This window comes from Apteryx rowi, unplaced genomic scaffold (genome assembly GCF_003343035.1).
Source record: "Apteryx rowi isolate R43461 unplaced genomic scaffold, aptRow1 scaffold_364, whole genome shotgun sequence".
Lineage (NCBI taxonomy): Eukaryota > Metazoa > Chordata > Aves > Apterygiformes > Apterygidae > Apteryx > Apteryx rowi.
In genome coordinates this window covers 370,077-385,731 of record NW_020450130.1, presented here as the reverse complement: position 1 = coordinate 385,731, position 15,655 = coordinate 370,077, and the positions used below count along the sequence as shown (strand labels likewise).

General features: G+C 43.5%; 1 protein-coding gene across 1 annotated transcript in view; it reads left to right on the top strand.

Moving 5' to 3' along the window:
• The first annotated feature begins 11,026 nt into the window (after positions 1-11,026).
• LOC112969719 (glyoxylate reductase/hydroxypyruvate reductase-like) overlaps positions 11,027-15,655 on the top strand; it is an 18,058-nt gene continuing 13,429 nt past the window's right edge. Inside the window, 2 exon segments of the mRNA XM_026073298.1 lie at positions 11,027-11,077; positions 13,362-13,434. Coding sequence (XP_025929083.1) covers positions 11,027-11,077; positions 13,362-13,434 — 124 coding nt within the window.

Sequence of the window (15,655 nt, the reverse complement as noted above, 5' to 3'; positions counted from 1 at the left end):
ATCCAGTCAAGCAGAAAAAAAGAAAAGAAAGGGAGAGGAGAAAACACCAAAGACACAATGATCATGGAGGGCAGACGGACCTAGGGTCCAGGTCCTTGGGAGGAAGGCAGCATAGACACATTAGCGCTTAGTGGCATTATGTTGACACAGAGTTCCACTCAGAACTTTCTTTTCATCTTCTGCAACCCTTGTCTATCCTAGGGCAGCTGCAGGTCTATGGACCAAGATCCCATGAGGAGCCTTCAGGCTTTTGTTAGGATGCAGTTGTGCCCTCTGTACAGCAGAAAGTTTGTCTGTCATTGAGGAAGCCAGTAGGACCAGCAGGAACGCATGGAAAGTTGCATGGATTTTTCCTTTTCAAGGCACCCTTTCTTAACTAATTGGGATAAAGGCTCACCTTGGTGAGCAGGACCTAGAAAGAATCTGTTCCTCTGTTCCCACAGGTCCCCCATTCACAGAAAACTGCAGAATGACCATATGTTGTGAGCTTCCTGCTCCAATATGTACTGTACTGTTTTTCATCTAACCATGTCCCAGCATATCTACATGCATAAAAGAGTAAACATCCTTCAAGCATTGCAGCAGAGATCCCAGGAAGATTGGCAGATGTGGCAGGAATGGGGTAGGGGAAAATCTCACAGATGCAGATAGGGATCTTTTTTTCCATTCAGAGGTTTTCTGGAGAGAACATGCTGATACACATGACATTCTGCATGATGGGTTGCTTATGACTAACAAGGAGAACAGGTCCAATAAAAAGTACAAGCCTAACTGAGGCTTAAATGCTTCAGAGCATCAGAGACCATGTTCCTGCCTGGTTCTGCAAAGATTTCCACATACTGGGCCCAGCCCACCAGCCTCTGTGACATCAGATGTCTCCATCCCTTTGACATGAGTGGAGCTAAGACAACCAACAGCACAAGCAGAGCTGCATCTTTTGCATGAAGTATCCCCAGTGCAAGTGGAGCAGAGCTGCAAAATTCCCAGGACTGAGTACCAGATCTTTGATAGCTTCTGCATTACACTTCCAAACAGACCTCTCTTCAGAGAAGCAATTTCCAGTGCCATTATTCCTACTGGGGGCTGCACATCTATTAAGGTCTTGAAAATTAAGTAGCAGATCCAGACTTACAGTGTTCAGTGGTTTTAAGGTGAGGCATCAGAGCCATTATCCCTCATACTTGCTCTCCTTGTCTTTTCCTCTGCTGGTGCTTTCTATCTCCCACTAGCACTGTGTTTCGTAGTGTTCACATCTCAGTGCTGCCATCTCAGCCTTCTATTGCTCACTGTTGGAGACCAGGTGCCTGAAAAGAAAGAGAGGTTTGGGGTTATGGTTTTTTTAACCACCTCATAGCAGAGCATCCCAGAGGAAGGAGGGGTCACCCCCACAGCATGGGCTGGCAGGGAGAGCAGCTGCATTAAAAGGCCAAGCCAGGCACAGTGAGCACTCAGATCCTGCTTCTTCTCCACCACTGCCCCAACCCTTGCATGCCCAGTGGGGAATGCAAGCATTTTACCTGCCCGACACAACCAGATGGGACCCCCATGATAAAGCAGCCCCATAAGTATCTTAGCTCCCTCAAAATGGAATGGCACAAAGCACTGTGATGGGCGCAGATCACTTGGCCCTGACCATTTCGTTCCACATGGCTGGCCAAGCCCATAAGTGCTAATGCTGTCCTCTGAGCACTACATGAGGTGAATTGTCACAAGGACAGTGAGGCAAAGATGGGCTTCATCAGTGGCTGAGCTAAGGGCAACCCATAGCTGAAGTCTCATGGTGCTCTGACATCAAAGGGACTCTGCACTGAGCAGACATGTGCCACATGTTGGTGCTGATTCTTGTTAATCTGGAGCTGCAGAACACCTAGACCTTCCCCCTTGGTACCCCCAAAGATACTCCTTCCACGGCTGCAGCATGCACAGTCAAGCTGCCCTCTTCAGCTCAATTCTTGTTGACAAGGATTTGGCTGAAAACCCTTCCAAAGATACTGCATTAACAGCTGCCATAATGTTCCATTCTCTCAAAGAAGAGCCTGGTCTTTGTCCCCTTAGCTACATCAAAACACTCACCCCGATCCCTTCCCTTGTGTCTTCCCTTCAGCCCCACAGATAGTCTCAGCCTTTCAGTCTGCCATTACACACACTTACACCTTCACTTGGCTCTCTTTAGGACAGCCTGGAAATGCTCTGTCTTTTCAACTCAGCCCGCCAATTTGAAGCCAATTTGCACTGGATAATTATTTTCAATTAAGTGATAACAATACTGTTCTGAACAGAAATAATCTTGTCCAAAGGCCAAACAGTTTATCCTGTCTCAGAGATGAGGCTACAGCTTTGTGAAGGTACACAACAGATTCAGTGCCTTTATCATCTGAGCTAAGCTGACGGGTATGATCTCATGGTCAGGGAGGGTTAAACAAAACCCCAGGTACTAATACAGTCTTCTTAAAGTGGCCTACTGTAGCAACCAGTTCAAACTCCAAGTCTCCACCAAGGACTCGCTTTTTCCAAGGAGCCTCCACCAATGTGTGAGATGTTCCTTTATGCTCCCTGGGCACTTCAATGAACTAAGGGGTTTTAAAACTCTGGCTATTTTGTTCACATCTCAAGATGGGAGCTGAGCTGTTTCTTATTTACAAATCTCACCTGCAAACCAGTTATCTTCAGCTGTTTGCACCTATTGCAGCTCTAAAAGGAGGTGGCATGTACACTGAATAGCAAGACACAAGAAAGTACAAGAAGAACAGAGGTTTGTACTGAAAGGGGCAAAATTCCCTCATACTGCAGACCTGATGGAAAAGACCCAACAAAACCAATTGGAATATTTCTTATAGACTCTATTACAAAATTCACACCTTTCTACTCAGCATCTTCCTCAGCACAAATATCTGAATTCTGCAGAAAGTGACAGAAGAAGTCATCCAAGTGTATTTGTGAACCAACGTCCCCTTGGTGCTGGTTGTGTTGCAAGTGTCCCTATTACTTGATAGCTGCATGATTCACAGTGGGTAGTGAGAGTATTTTAGTCAAAATCCAGCTGAAGATATTTCTATATAGTATTTCAATCTTTAACTCAGCAATACTGTGAAAAAACAAATAAGAGAAAACATTACCATTAAAATAAAGAATACACTCGGCTCTCTGTCTTTTCCTCAGTGGTAGCAAGAATCCATCTTGTCCAAACTATCTGCCAATTTTGTAGAAATCAAAAGAATTCAGTTCTGAGATTTTGAGACTTTGGCCATTTGGTTAAAACTAGACGATAGACTTGATAAGTGCTGATTGGCAGTAACAGATGAGCAGAGATGTTGTCAGGTGAAAAACATGACTTTATAACTCCACTCCACTCTCTTCAGTAAACTGTGAGGTCCGCAGTCAAATGAAGGTTCATCAGAAGAAAGTCATCAGGATGTTAAAGCTGTCCATGTTGTCACTCATTTCACAGATGAATATTCACAGTGCATTCTCTACTCCAGCATGCAGACTGTGTCTGCCCAGTGATGCCCCACTCCTTAACAGGTTACAGATTAGATAGATCCAAGAAAACTACATCCCAGCACAGGAATTTTCACTATGCAATCCAAGAGCCTGAACCACCTCACCATGGTCTTTTCAACAGAAAACACAAAAATAGAACTCAGGAAATAAATCTATGCCAGATTCTGCACAGGAAAGAGGAAAAACTCACTGAATAGCTAACCTGAATTCAGAAAATATAGTTGCGCAGAAGCCAACATTAGCAAAGATCTGTTGAGTCCTATAAAACTTCCTGAAAGGGTAACAGACTTAGACATGCAGATGCAACTTAATTTTTTCAAGGTCCTACCAAGAACAACAAGAACAAATTCTAAGCCCTTAGCAGTTACCGTAAGGGAATCATCATTTTCTCAGTAGCTCCAGTAAAAAGCAAATGCTGCTGCCACAGGAAAACAAGATGCAAAGTTGGGCCTGAATTCAGAGCTGAGTTAAACTAGTTTAGCAGAGCTACTTCTACAAGTGTAGACCAGCGCTATGCAAGTCCAAGATTGCCACAGAATTCTTGCAGCAGGTCAACAGGTTCCGTTTCGAGTTGTCCTGCAACTTCCTTCTCCTCATTTTTCAGTATTCAGAGCCACACTCAAGGGATGCAGCAGATAGCAGCCATCTTCACAGTGAAGTGATCTGTGTGGTGCTCTTATTTGCATGTCATATCCAGCATGCTGAGGAACCATACTGAAAGGCCTGAGGGGGATAGTTATAAGCACACAGATTTCTATAGTGTGCTTTGGCTTTGCTCGGTGAAAGTTTCTTCTTTTTTTTATTTTTATTTTTTATTTAATCCACCAAAGCCCAATCAGTTGTGAAGATTGGACTCCAGAGCTTCTGGAAGGGAAAAATAGCAAATCCAATATCTTTTTAGTGGTGTTTTTATATTCTAATTAGACATAATCTCCATGAATAAAATTACTGTTCCCAAAGGGATCATGCCCAATTTAAATGTATAAAATGTCATTAAAAGGGCACTAGCTTGGTATTAAAATTTAACTCCAGGAAACCCCCAATGTCATTTGTATTATAGTTTTACAATTAAGCCAGAGATGTTGGAAACAATAGTTTTGATGTATAATCTGGTACTGTACAGTAAAAGTGCATTGTTTCTAAAAAGACTGCAGTCAGACCCACTGTTAGAAGCACAGCCACATGTGAATTGAATACGCAGCCATAACACAGCCTGCACAACTCAGAGCTCCCTGAGAGAAGGTGGCAGTCAAGGCCTACGCTTAATAGATGTCCTGTCGGGAATAAGTAACAATCTGGTGTCAAGCTGTGTCTTTGACTTTTGCTTATTAAGTGGTCTTGCCTGAGACAAATTGCCATGGCAATACTGCTATGACATGGGCGTATGTCCTGCCAGTCAGCATAGGCTGACATCCCACTGAAAAGACATTGCAAGCAAAGCTGCAACCCCCCCAACCTTACCACTTCAAGCCGATGAAAGCAGGTGCTGACTCATGCAAGGCATTTGGCTTCTGCAACTACAGGAAGCAATGGCTTTGCTTGTCCTGAGCAAGTGGGTTTTCAACTCCTAATTGTAGTAACTCTTAGCCACATGACATCAGGAGACCAGGAGCTGGTCAGACTGACTAGCCATGAGCTGTCCTATATTGTTCAAGAGCCAGCTGAGTCATGTCTTGGCAGATGCTCTAAAGAATGTGGATCCCCTTCCTTACAATTTTGTTGTCTAACAAGCAAAACACACCTGGGAAGGCAATGAGGGATAGAGGACAGCACAGGTAGGGAGAATGGCTTTAAAACTAAAGCTGTTCAACTTGTATAATGATTTGTAGTCACCTGGATCCATCACAGCAATTTAAAAGAGCAGGAGATGCTCACATCAATGACAACTTTGGGGTTCAGATATTCCTCAAAAAGATGAGAGCACTCATATTCTGTGACAGGCATCAACTCCTAAATGACTTGAGCTACAGAAGACTTCATGAATTACCTAGTTCTGCCTTAGAGAGATGCAGATGCCTTCTTGCCTTTCCTGTCCACGGAAAGCTGCTGTAGCTTGTCAGTGGTTGTGAGGGATTTTTAGCCCATATCTTCCAAGACAGCAAGGTGCAGAATCTTGAAAGGCTGAAGTGCATATGCTGGCTACCTCCTTCCATGTTGTTGGAGGAGGGTTATTCCAGCCACAGGGGCCTGAGAAGATGAGCAAGGCATGGTCAGTGGCGAGAACAGTTTGTTCATGATTTGCTCTGTCTGTGCATTCTGGTCTGGCTGAAAGCTGTGGTGAGGAGAGAGAGAGATTTGCTTCGAGCATCCTGCTATATTCAAGGCCAGGTAATCACTCTGGAAGGAATCTTCCCTGGGAGCACCTGAGTCTGAAGTCTGTGTAGCAAAGGAAACTACTAGAAGCAGACATGCTAGAAAATGAGATGGGCGGAAAGGAGTATGCCTGCAAGTACACAGTGCACCAAAAGGGTTGTGCAGGAGATGATTGCCTTTCAAGTTTCTCTGTTTAAGCTGCTCACCCAGCAGATCTAAATCTCTTTCAGTTAAAGATGTAGCTTGCTCCAAGTCATTATTTTGTGTTTATTAAAATACAGGTTCAGTAGTAAGGAGGTGCTGGTTATGTTTTCCCCAAAAAAAGGTGCAACAATCTCAAGGTCATGTTACAAGAGACAGCATCTGAAATGTATATGAGAAAGATGGAACAACCACGAGGTCGTTCTTCTTACTTTTGCCCTTGAAATCTAACTTGTTTAAAAGCCTGGATATCTGGTCTGTGACTGCTTTTGTCCCTAAATGTGAAAAAGGCAAAATAGTCACTGTGAAATGGCTAGAGGGAGAAGGATACTGGGAAATATGTGATAGTCCAGAAACTCTGTCTCTGTAGCTGTAGTACACTATGAAAACCCCAGTGATACTGTAGAGTCCACAAGATAAGATCATTAAATGCAGCCTTATTGTGCACCATGATCTTAACAGATCTGATGCAGTGTGCTTCCTGGAGTCAATAAAGTACTGCATACATAAACACCCATTCCCTAGAAGGGGATTTCTCAGAAAGAGTCTTCTCTCTCTACCAAATAATTCTCTCTCTACCAAATAATTACTATGCATTAACGTGTATAATAAATATTTAAATACTCATTTAACTGTTAGAGTAAGCAGGTGAATGAATACACATGTTATAAAAATACATATTTAACTAAGAATGTAATTAAGGGGGCAAAACATTCAGAACTATTTATTACTTGTGGGAACAGAATGCCTTCCAAAGCATTTTAATTACTGCAGGAATATTCTGAAAACAAGGATGGCAGTGATTTTGTTCTCTCTTTTCTTTTTCCCTCAAACAATAGGAAAAGTATCTTAAAACCCAACGATCCTATGTGTAGAGAAGAATTAAGCAAAACAAAATATGTAAACTCCTGGGAAGACAGCGATCGAAGAAATGTCAACAGAACAAAAGTAAATACCCTGGGTTCAGACTTCTTAGAAACAAATGCACCTTCTGGCTTTCAGTTATGCAAGGTGAAAATTGTAGCATTTAAGGAATATCCAGTCGAGCTGCCTGCCTGCCTGGCTTTCCCATGTTCATAGCAGGACTTTCATTTTTTTGCAAAATTGCAAGTCAAGCTTACCGGTGGGCACTGCCACCCAATGCACAGTAAGGATATCCAGCATTAACACAAGGACAAAGAGGTATTGCACCCAAACTGGCTTCTGGGAATTCCTGCATATAGTCACAGTTCAGGCCAGGCTTTTGACCACTCCGTTGTCAAAGGAGAGGTGCCACCTCTGTCTGCCCCACCACAAGCCCTTTGAGGGCACCAGTGACAGTCAGTGTGATGGTGTCATTTGCCAGTCTTGTTCCCTTGTCATCTGTCTGGCAGTTACCTGAATTACTGCTGAACCTCATAAACTACATGCAAACAGTCAGCAAAATGTGAAGCATTCATCTGAGACATGCTTCCCAAATGCCCTGCTAACACTGCAGATGGATTACTTAGCTTTGTCATTGTGTTTATGAGGGTGAGAGAATTTTTCACCACTGTGATATTTTCCCATTAGCCATTACAGGAGATGCTGCTGGAGGAAACAAGGAAGAAGTTTCTCCTATGCATGACTGAACTGCAAAGGCTAAATCAAAGGGACAGGTTGTGCCCTGGCTAACTCTTACGTTGATTTCCATGTTGAACCTTGATAAGCCATGTAATAAAAAGTCTGTTTCCCTTCCTGAGCACCCATGTTCTCACTACTGGACTCTGCCCTGAGCCCAGCTGTGCAGCTGTAAATACTACAAGAATTTCACTGGCACATCCTCCTTCGTTTGGCCAATGCTATTACTTATGGACTGTACCCATAATAGCAGATATCACACACTTACCTGGGGCTTACGGCTAACATCAGAGACAAAACAGCAGCTTTCAGCACGAAGCGTTGTGGCTGGCTGCAGCTATAAAGCTTCTGCGCAACAGTACAACAAAGGTTCTGACACAGTATTGCACACTGCAAAAAGGAAAGGGCTCGGCACAACCATGCAGATTAGCATAAGAAACTGGTGGCTCTTTCTGCTTCTCTGGGCAGTAGGGATGTGCCATCAGCAATCACTGGTGCAACAGGCTATGCCAATACTCTCCAGTGTCTCTGCCTGTAGGTATCTTCTAGCACACAGTGGTTCCCCTTCAGCTTCTCCCCCCCTCTCTTTGGGGGTTGACCTGCTGGAAAGCAGCTCTGCCGAGAAGGACCTGGGAGTGCTGGTGGACACCAAGTTAAGCATGAGGCAGCAATGTGCCCTTGTGGCCAAGAAGGCCAATGATATCCTGGGGTGCATCAGGAAGAGTGTTGCCAGCGGGTCGAGGGAGGTGATTCTCCCCATCTCCTCAGCCCTGGTGAGACCACATCTGGAGTACTGCGTCCAGTTCTGGGCTCCCCAGTACAAGAGGGATGTGGCACTACTGGAGCAAGTCCAGCGAAGGGCTACAAAGATGATTAGGGGACTGGAACATCTCTCTTATGAGGAAAGGCTGAGAGAGCTGGGCCTGTTTAGCTTGGAGAAGAGAAGGCTGAGAGGAGATCTTATCAACGTGTACAAGTATCTGAAGGGAGGGTGTCAAGAGGATGGGACCAGACTCTTTTCAGCAGTGCCGAGCGACAGGACGCGAGGCAACGGGCACAAACTGAAACACAGACAGTTCCATCTGAACATGAGGAAAAACTTCTTCACTGTGAGGGTGACAGAGCACTGGAACAGGTTGCCCAGAGAGGCTGTGGAGTCTCCTTCTCTGGAGATATTCAAAACGCGCCTGGATGCARTCCTGTGCAATGTGCTCTAGGTGACTGTGCTTGAGCAGGGGGGTTGGACTAGATGATCTCCAGAGGTCCCTTCCAACCTCAGCGATTCTGTGATTCTGTGATTCTGTGATTCTCTAACCCTGCTGAGGGCATCCATTTTTGTGGGTGCCAGGTATGTGGGTGTAAAGGGATGGAGAGGATGAGATAGCCAGAAGGCTGTCTCCTTGAAACCTGTCCCCCCACACCCCCCTGCCAGCCTTTCCACTGCCCTGTGTATGGAATCTAGCTCTGCATCTCTCCCTTATGGAGGACTTAGGGATCCTCACTGTTCTTGCTAGGCTTACCTGTAGTGTGTCTCCCTGTGGACCAGGTGGCAAGCTGTGCATAGCTGTCCCAGGGGATCCTGAGCCCACCAGAGTCAATGGAAAGCATCCCAGGGAGTTTCTAGGTTCACCTGCCCCTTGCCTGCTTTGCCGCTCCACAGGGAAACATGGCTCTGCCAGTGGCTGCAGCATCTTCACAGGCAGTCAGCTGAAGGAATCAGATAACTCCCTGTGAGGACCAAGAGGAGCCAGGTGTTCCAGTGATGGCCAAATACAGAGTCAAATGTACATTTTTGCAGGTTTCTCCTAATGTGCAAAATTGCGTTGAACAGCTTGACACAACTTTAGCATATATCCAGAGAATAAGAACTGAGTGCACGTTCAAGATTTCCAATTGTTCCTGCTGCACAACTTCCCCGAGTGCTTTCCACACATCCTACCTGAGGGAGCGAGTTCTGCAAACTCCCAGGAACATGCTTGCTTTTATTGTCAAAGAGAAGCAGAAATTTAATGAAAACTACATTTTTTTTCTTTAAAATGAAGTTTCCAAATTTATGCTGAGCCATTGGGTGGCTGAGAGCACACTGGGTCATGTTTTGCTTCAAAATACATGAATCCAAGATGAAAATATTGGCAGATTTAGCATCCAGAAATCTAGTGGGTAAATGCCCCCATCCAGGCATTTACAACAATAGATTGCATCTAAAACAGTTCTGAATTCAGTCCTGACCACTAATGCTCTATGCAATCGTATGAAAAAAGTTCTTTTTAATTCTTAAAGAGAAAACAGTTTAATCATTGTAAGAAACTATACCTTCAGGGTATCATTTTGAAAATACAGGCAGAGATTAGAAGGGATTTGTGAGATTGTGTTTATTCCCAATTTAGGTGCTTTCCATAAATTAATTATAGAAGCAAGCCAAAACCAGTCAGAAGTACACTGGGAAATTCTCAGAGTGTTAGTCATTTTCATGCACTAATATTCATGCCATCTGCCTTCCTTCTTTCTTTTCTCTCTAAATGCTCCATTGTTAACCATAGCTTGTTTTCTTTTACTGCATTTGATCCCTCTCCCCTCTCATCCTACTGCATGCAGTTACCCTGAGCACACTGTTACATTTTTATTGAAAATGCATTAAAAGGAGGAAGGCTTGTTTTTGTAATTGTCATTGATACATAGGAAACAGCACTTCACCAAGATAAGGGCATGATTAATTTGTTTTGTTTCTATTTAAAGGATTCTTTCCTGTGTGTTCTCTTGTGGATTTCTGTGCTGGAGCATTCAACTGTTACAGTTTGGGCCAGTTTATAGAGGGTCTCAGACTGGAAAATTCTTGCCAACATCTTTAGTGGAAGTGTGAAGATGGTACCTGCACTAACCCTGCGTCTTTTCCCAAAGATGTTTTAGGTCCTAGACAGACCTTTGAAGTCACTGGGTGAATGAGTCAGGCATTCAAAATTGGTAAACACACTGCCTGTAACTAAGAGATAAAACAGAATAGGATTTTTGATTTCTCCGTATTTTATACCAATTTAACGTAGCCAAGGATTTATTTCTGAAACCAGTGTATAATGATAATGATTAAAAAAAAAAAACAGGTGTTAAGTGTCTCCTTGACTAATTTCATTCAGGAGCCCTTAAATCCCCAGAAAACCAAATCGGCAACACAAATCCAGTAACATTATCCAGGGTGGAAAATCATCTACTAAGCTCAAAAATGATAGGTTATCTTGTAACGAGATGAGATCTATAACAAAATGATTGGAAAGGAACACTGATCCCAGGGCCTTCATTGTCACTGCAGCCTGCACAAGGAGGAATTTTGGAATTAATGAACTTTCCATCATCTTGGGAACCTCAGACCCCATCTAATGAACTCATTCTGCAGCTTTTTTTTCAGGAAAAAGGGACCATGGGTGAACAGAGACGAGAGTTCTGGAGAGAGGAAAGCCATCGGTCCAAGGTATGCAGGTTCAACATCTAAATGGACTGATGCACATACTTAGAGCTAAACATTGTGCTGGGGTAGCTCAGAATGACAACCCTGGACAGAGCCAATGAACCCCAGCTGAGCACACTCTACTTAAAAAAAGAGGGATAGTGCTCCCATCATCCTGAAATGTGTTCTCTGCATGGACTTCCACTGCTCCAGAAGTAATCCCAAAAGTTTCCTTCTTTCCTTTTGTACCTTGTCTTGCCTTCCATTGCCTTGCCTTGCCCATTCTCCTCATTGGGCCTTTCCCATCCAGTGTAAACCATTCATTTCTTGCAAGAGCAGGGGCCACTCATGCGAGAAAAACTGGTACTGATTTTGTGAACCCGCTGGAGCGTGCCATTCTGGTGCCTCCCTTATGCCAGTGAACCACAGTCCAGAGCTCGGGAACAGCCCTATTACTGACACCTTGGGACAGCAGCTGTAGTGGGAATCACAGTCCTAGTCCATGTTATCTTTGTGCTAGGCACCATCAAATACTGACCTCTGAGATTTTGCCCTGATGTGTTTACAATAGCCCCTGGCATCAGTGGGAACCTGCTGTTAACTGGACTGGCTAGATTTGTAGCATATCTGGCAATATAGCTCCACTGATTGCAGCACAAACCAGGCTAGGCTACCTCCCTGCCAGCACAGAGAATGTTGAATACTAGATTTCTGCTGTCTAAAAACAAGAGTTGGGAATTAATTGTTTCTCTCTTGGAGGATTTGGATTTTAACTGAAGTTTTTCAGTTTTGGTGTGGAAAACAAAAAAACAATATCTATTAAAAATGACATTTTTAGGGGAAAGAAAAAGAAAAAAATCTACTGAACTGAAACAACTCCTTCTTACCTCATACAGTCAATGTTTGACCAACTGGATCAGAACCCAACCAAAGAAAAAGTAAAGCAGGAACAAGCTTTGTAGGGAAGGCCGTGCCACACACTTCTTTACTCAGCCAACCTCCAGGAGACCTTAAGTCTGTTCATTCACCTGAACAAGGATGAATTAAGCTTCTCAGCTTCCAAGCAGTGACTCAGCCACTGTCATGGAGACACTTCCAGGAAGAGTCCAACAAGACACTTCCCAGATTCACATCTGCTGTTTTTACACACAAATTCAAATAAATTTCCCCTGCAAGCCATAGCATGAGATTCAGTTTTCCACTTCCATATTAATTCCCATTAGAAACTGAGGGAGTTAATCCAGATCAGTGTATTTCTGCATGAGTAGAAATTCTTTTTTTTCACATGCTGCCTCCTAAAAATTTGTAACCCAAGAGTCCTCATCTTTGTTACTTCCCAAAGAAGTAACTCTTCCCATTCATTCTGGGAACTAACTCCAAACATGTAGTAGAGCCTGAAAAATGCTTCTCACTGAAGAGTAAAACTTAATCAGTTGTCCTACAGAAATTAATTTGTGGCTGTTTTTCTCCTGTATATGAAAATTAGCATGGATGCAATACCCCATTAAACAGATCTGAGGTCTGCTCTGTGCAGCAGACCTTGCCGCACTGGGATTTTTGGATTAGGAAGGATGGAAAAGTATTATCTGATGAAGGGTCGTCCCAGGCAAACAAGTCCAAGCTCAGCTCTTATTGGCCAGCCTTTGCTCCAGTGGGAAGGTAACTGCCAGGTTTCTGGTTGCTGCTGGGTTGACATAAAAGTTTCCTGTCCAAAGTCCTCCTTTCAGTGCATTTGGGAGCCTCTTCATTGCAATGGGACTTCTTGGGCATTTGAGATGGCTGAAGCAGGTCCTGGCATCAGGGTTTCACATCTGCTGTGATTTTTCAGGCAGCTTAGGCAGCCAGGCAGCAGCTGCCCAGAATCTGTGTGACAAGGTAGATTCCTCTTGAAGGAGCAAAGATCCTGAGGGAGGTGAGACTGTGAGTATACCTGCAAAAGGGAATGGAAAAAATTCAGAGGAGATCTGTGAACGGACATGAACATTTGCTGAGGCTCCAGAAGGGTGTTGTGCTGACTGCAACACTGGGGGAATCATTAACTTGCATGAGTGTAACATACTGGATTTCCTGTTGCTGAGTTGCAGCAGTCTTTGTAACATCCCCTTCCTCTGATTGCTTAGCATGGTGAGAGTGGTCTCCAAGTCTGAAATTCTGCAGGCAGTTCAGCAGTCAAAAAGTGCCTTTGCACCAACTTGGGCACCTCTGCAATGACCTGCTGCATGTGCTCAATGCACAGGGACTCATGACATTTAGAGCAAATGGGGCTTGAGTCTTATGGCTACTATAAAACCCCTTTGCAATTATACAGGCTAGTCCCAGTGAAATTCAGGTGGACTGTGGTGGCAGCTTACCTGCTGCATCTCACAGGCCTCCTCTGAGATGTTAGAGTTGCAGTAAACCAATGCATGGAGGACAATTTTCACTACAATGCCTTGCCACAGTGGGGAGTGAAGATATTTCTAAATCTTTCCATAGCCCTTTCTAACACAGAAAACACAAGCACAATAGGAACAATACCTGTCAGTGAAATAAGCTACCCAAGTATGCATTTCACACCCAGATCCAGCAGGCCCTTTGCTTAACAGGAAAAATCCCTCATGAGACTGGAGTGGTAAATGAATGCCATGTTTTGTTTTGTTCTGTTTTTTCTGAAAGAACCTATTTGTCTTTGAGAAGTTAAGTGGTGAATCTTAATTAGATCCAGAGGGGAATTAACTGCTGAACAGCTGAATGTCTAGCTCACTAGGTGTAAGTAACACAGCAAAACAGAACTTTGAACTCCTACCCAAGCCCACAGCTGTCACTGTGTACAAACTTTGTGCAGGGACTTTGCCCAATCTGCAGCCCAAGCACACAAAGAAAGGTTGGAAGTACTGCACAGGTAAGAAGAGGCACCAGAAAGACCTAGGAACAAAATATGTGGAGATTTCTTTTTTTGAAAAAATTACTGTTTTTTCTCAAACTGCTCAAAAAATGCTGAGAAAACTCAAACAAAATACCTGCAAACTCTGTGTGTGTGTGTGTGTGTGTGTGTGTGTGTGTGTGTGTATCTATTTCTCTTATTAGTGTTTTTGTGTTCAAATTATTTCATTCAAGAAAAGTTCTATTATTTGACCAAAGCAATTGGGAATAGGGGAAGAAAAGTTTGAGAAGAGGAGCACAGGGTCAGTCATTGGACTTCAGTGAGACAAGCCAGCACATAAAGACCTGGCACATAAATGGACAGTGCTGAACCAGCAACACAAAGGAGAAGGAAATCCCAGGATGCATCAAAATGTCAAGGCAAGGAAAATTTTAAGAGTTAGTTTTTCAAGAGTATCTAGAATTAACAGCACGCAGGAAGAACCCAAGCGTTCTTCCTAGGGAAGACAATTTTAGAATTTGTTAGAAAGTGCTTTACTAGATCTGGTATATATTAGCTTCTTATTACAGAGATCAATTTCTTCTCTCATTTGAAGAAAAAAACTAAAGTGTTGAAGGAAAACACAATCTTTCTAGGAAATTTTGCTTTTCAATAACACTATTTGAAAAAAAAAAAAACCTCTTTCAGTACATATTTGGATGGGCCAGCAGTGATCATTTAAGCAATGACTGGAACTCAGGAGAGTTCAAAAATCTTCACAAGGACTTTAAACCCACACAAACTCCAGCCAAGCCAATGCCAGTACACAACCATGAATTTTCATAGAGTCAGCACCCACTCCTCATTAAATCTCAAGGTGCTTTACTAATCTCCTTCTAACAGAACATATGTGGCTACTTTGACTGTAGAGGATAAGGTTTCCAGGAAAAACATCAGAGAGGCAGCACTTCCCCACCCATGGCATACACAGAACCATGAACTGCTGGAGAAAAATCATAAGTTCAAATAAATTTGCATGCTTGGCCTTCCTCTGAGCAGAGGTGAGGAACACCTGCCATGTACCAAAAAAATAATGTGCAAAATAATCAACACATTATTTTTGAGTCTATCAACTCTAATTTATTTTCAAAATTACCAACTGAGTGTTCTGGGCATATTCTCAAGACCTTTCCAGCAAAGAATTTTGGGTCAAGTAAAGTGATCTGCCTCCTGAAACTTCAACCATTGTTTCAGATAGGTGGAAATTTATTTACACCTGAAACATCCATTCAAGGACAAAAGCTGGAACACTTCAGCTGAACTGTTTCGCCTCCAAAACAAAACATACTTCTGTGTGCAGGAAGTTTGGGGGTTTGGTTGTCTATGTTAAAGGACTCTTGTTTTCTGATCAAATCAATTTCACAGAATCACAGAATCGCTGAGGTTGGAAGGGACCTCTGGAGATCATCTAGTCCAACTCTCCTGCTCAAGCACGGTCACCTAGAGCACTTTGCACAGAATTGCATCCAGGCACGTTTTGAATATCTCCAGAGAAGGAGACTCCACAACCTCTCTGGGCAACCTGTTCCAGTGCTCTGTCACCCTCACAGTGAAGAAGTTTTTCCTCATGTTCAGATGGAACTGTCTGTGTTTCAGTTTGTGCCCGTTGCCTCGCGTCCTGTCGCTCGGCACTGCTGAAAAGAGTCTGGTCCCATCCTCTTGACACCCTCCCTTCAGATACTTGTACACGTTGATAAGAT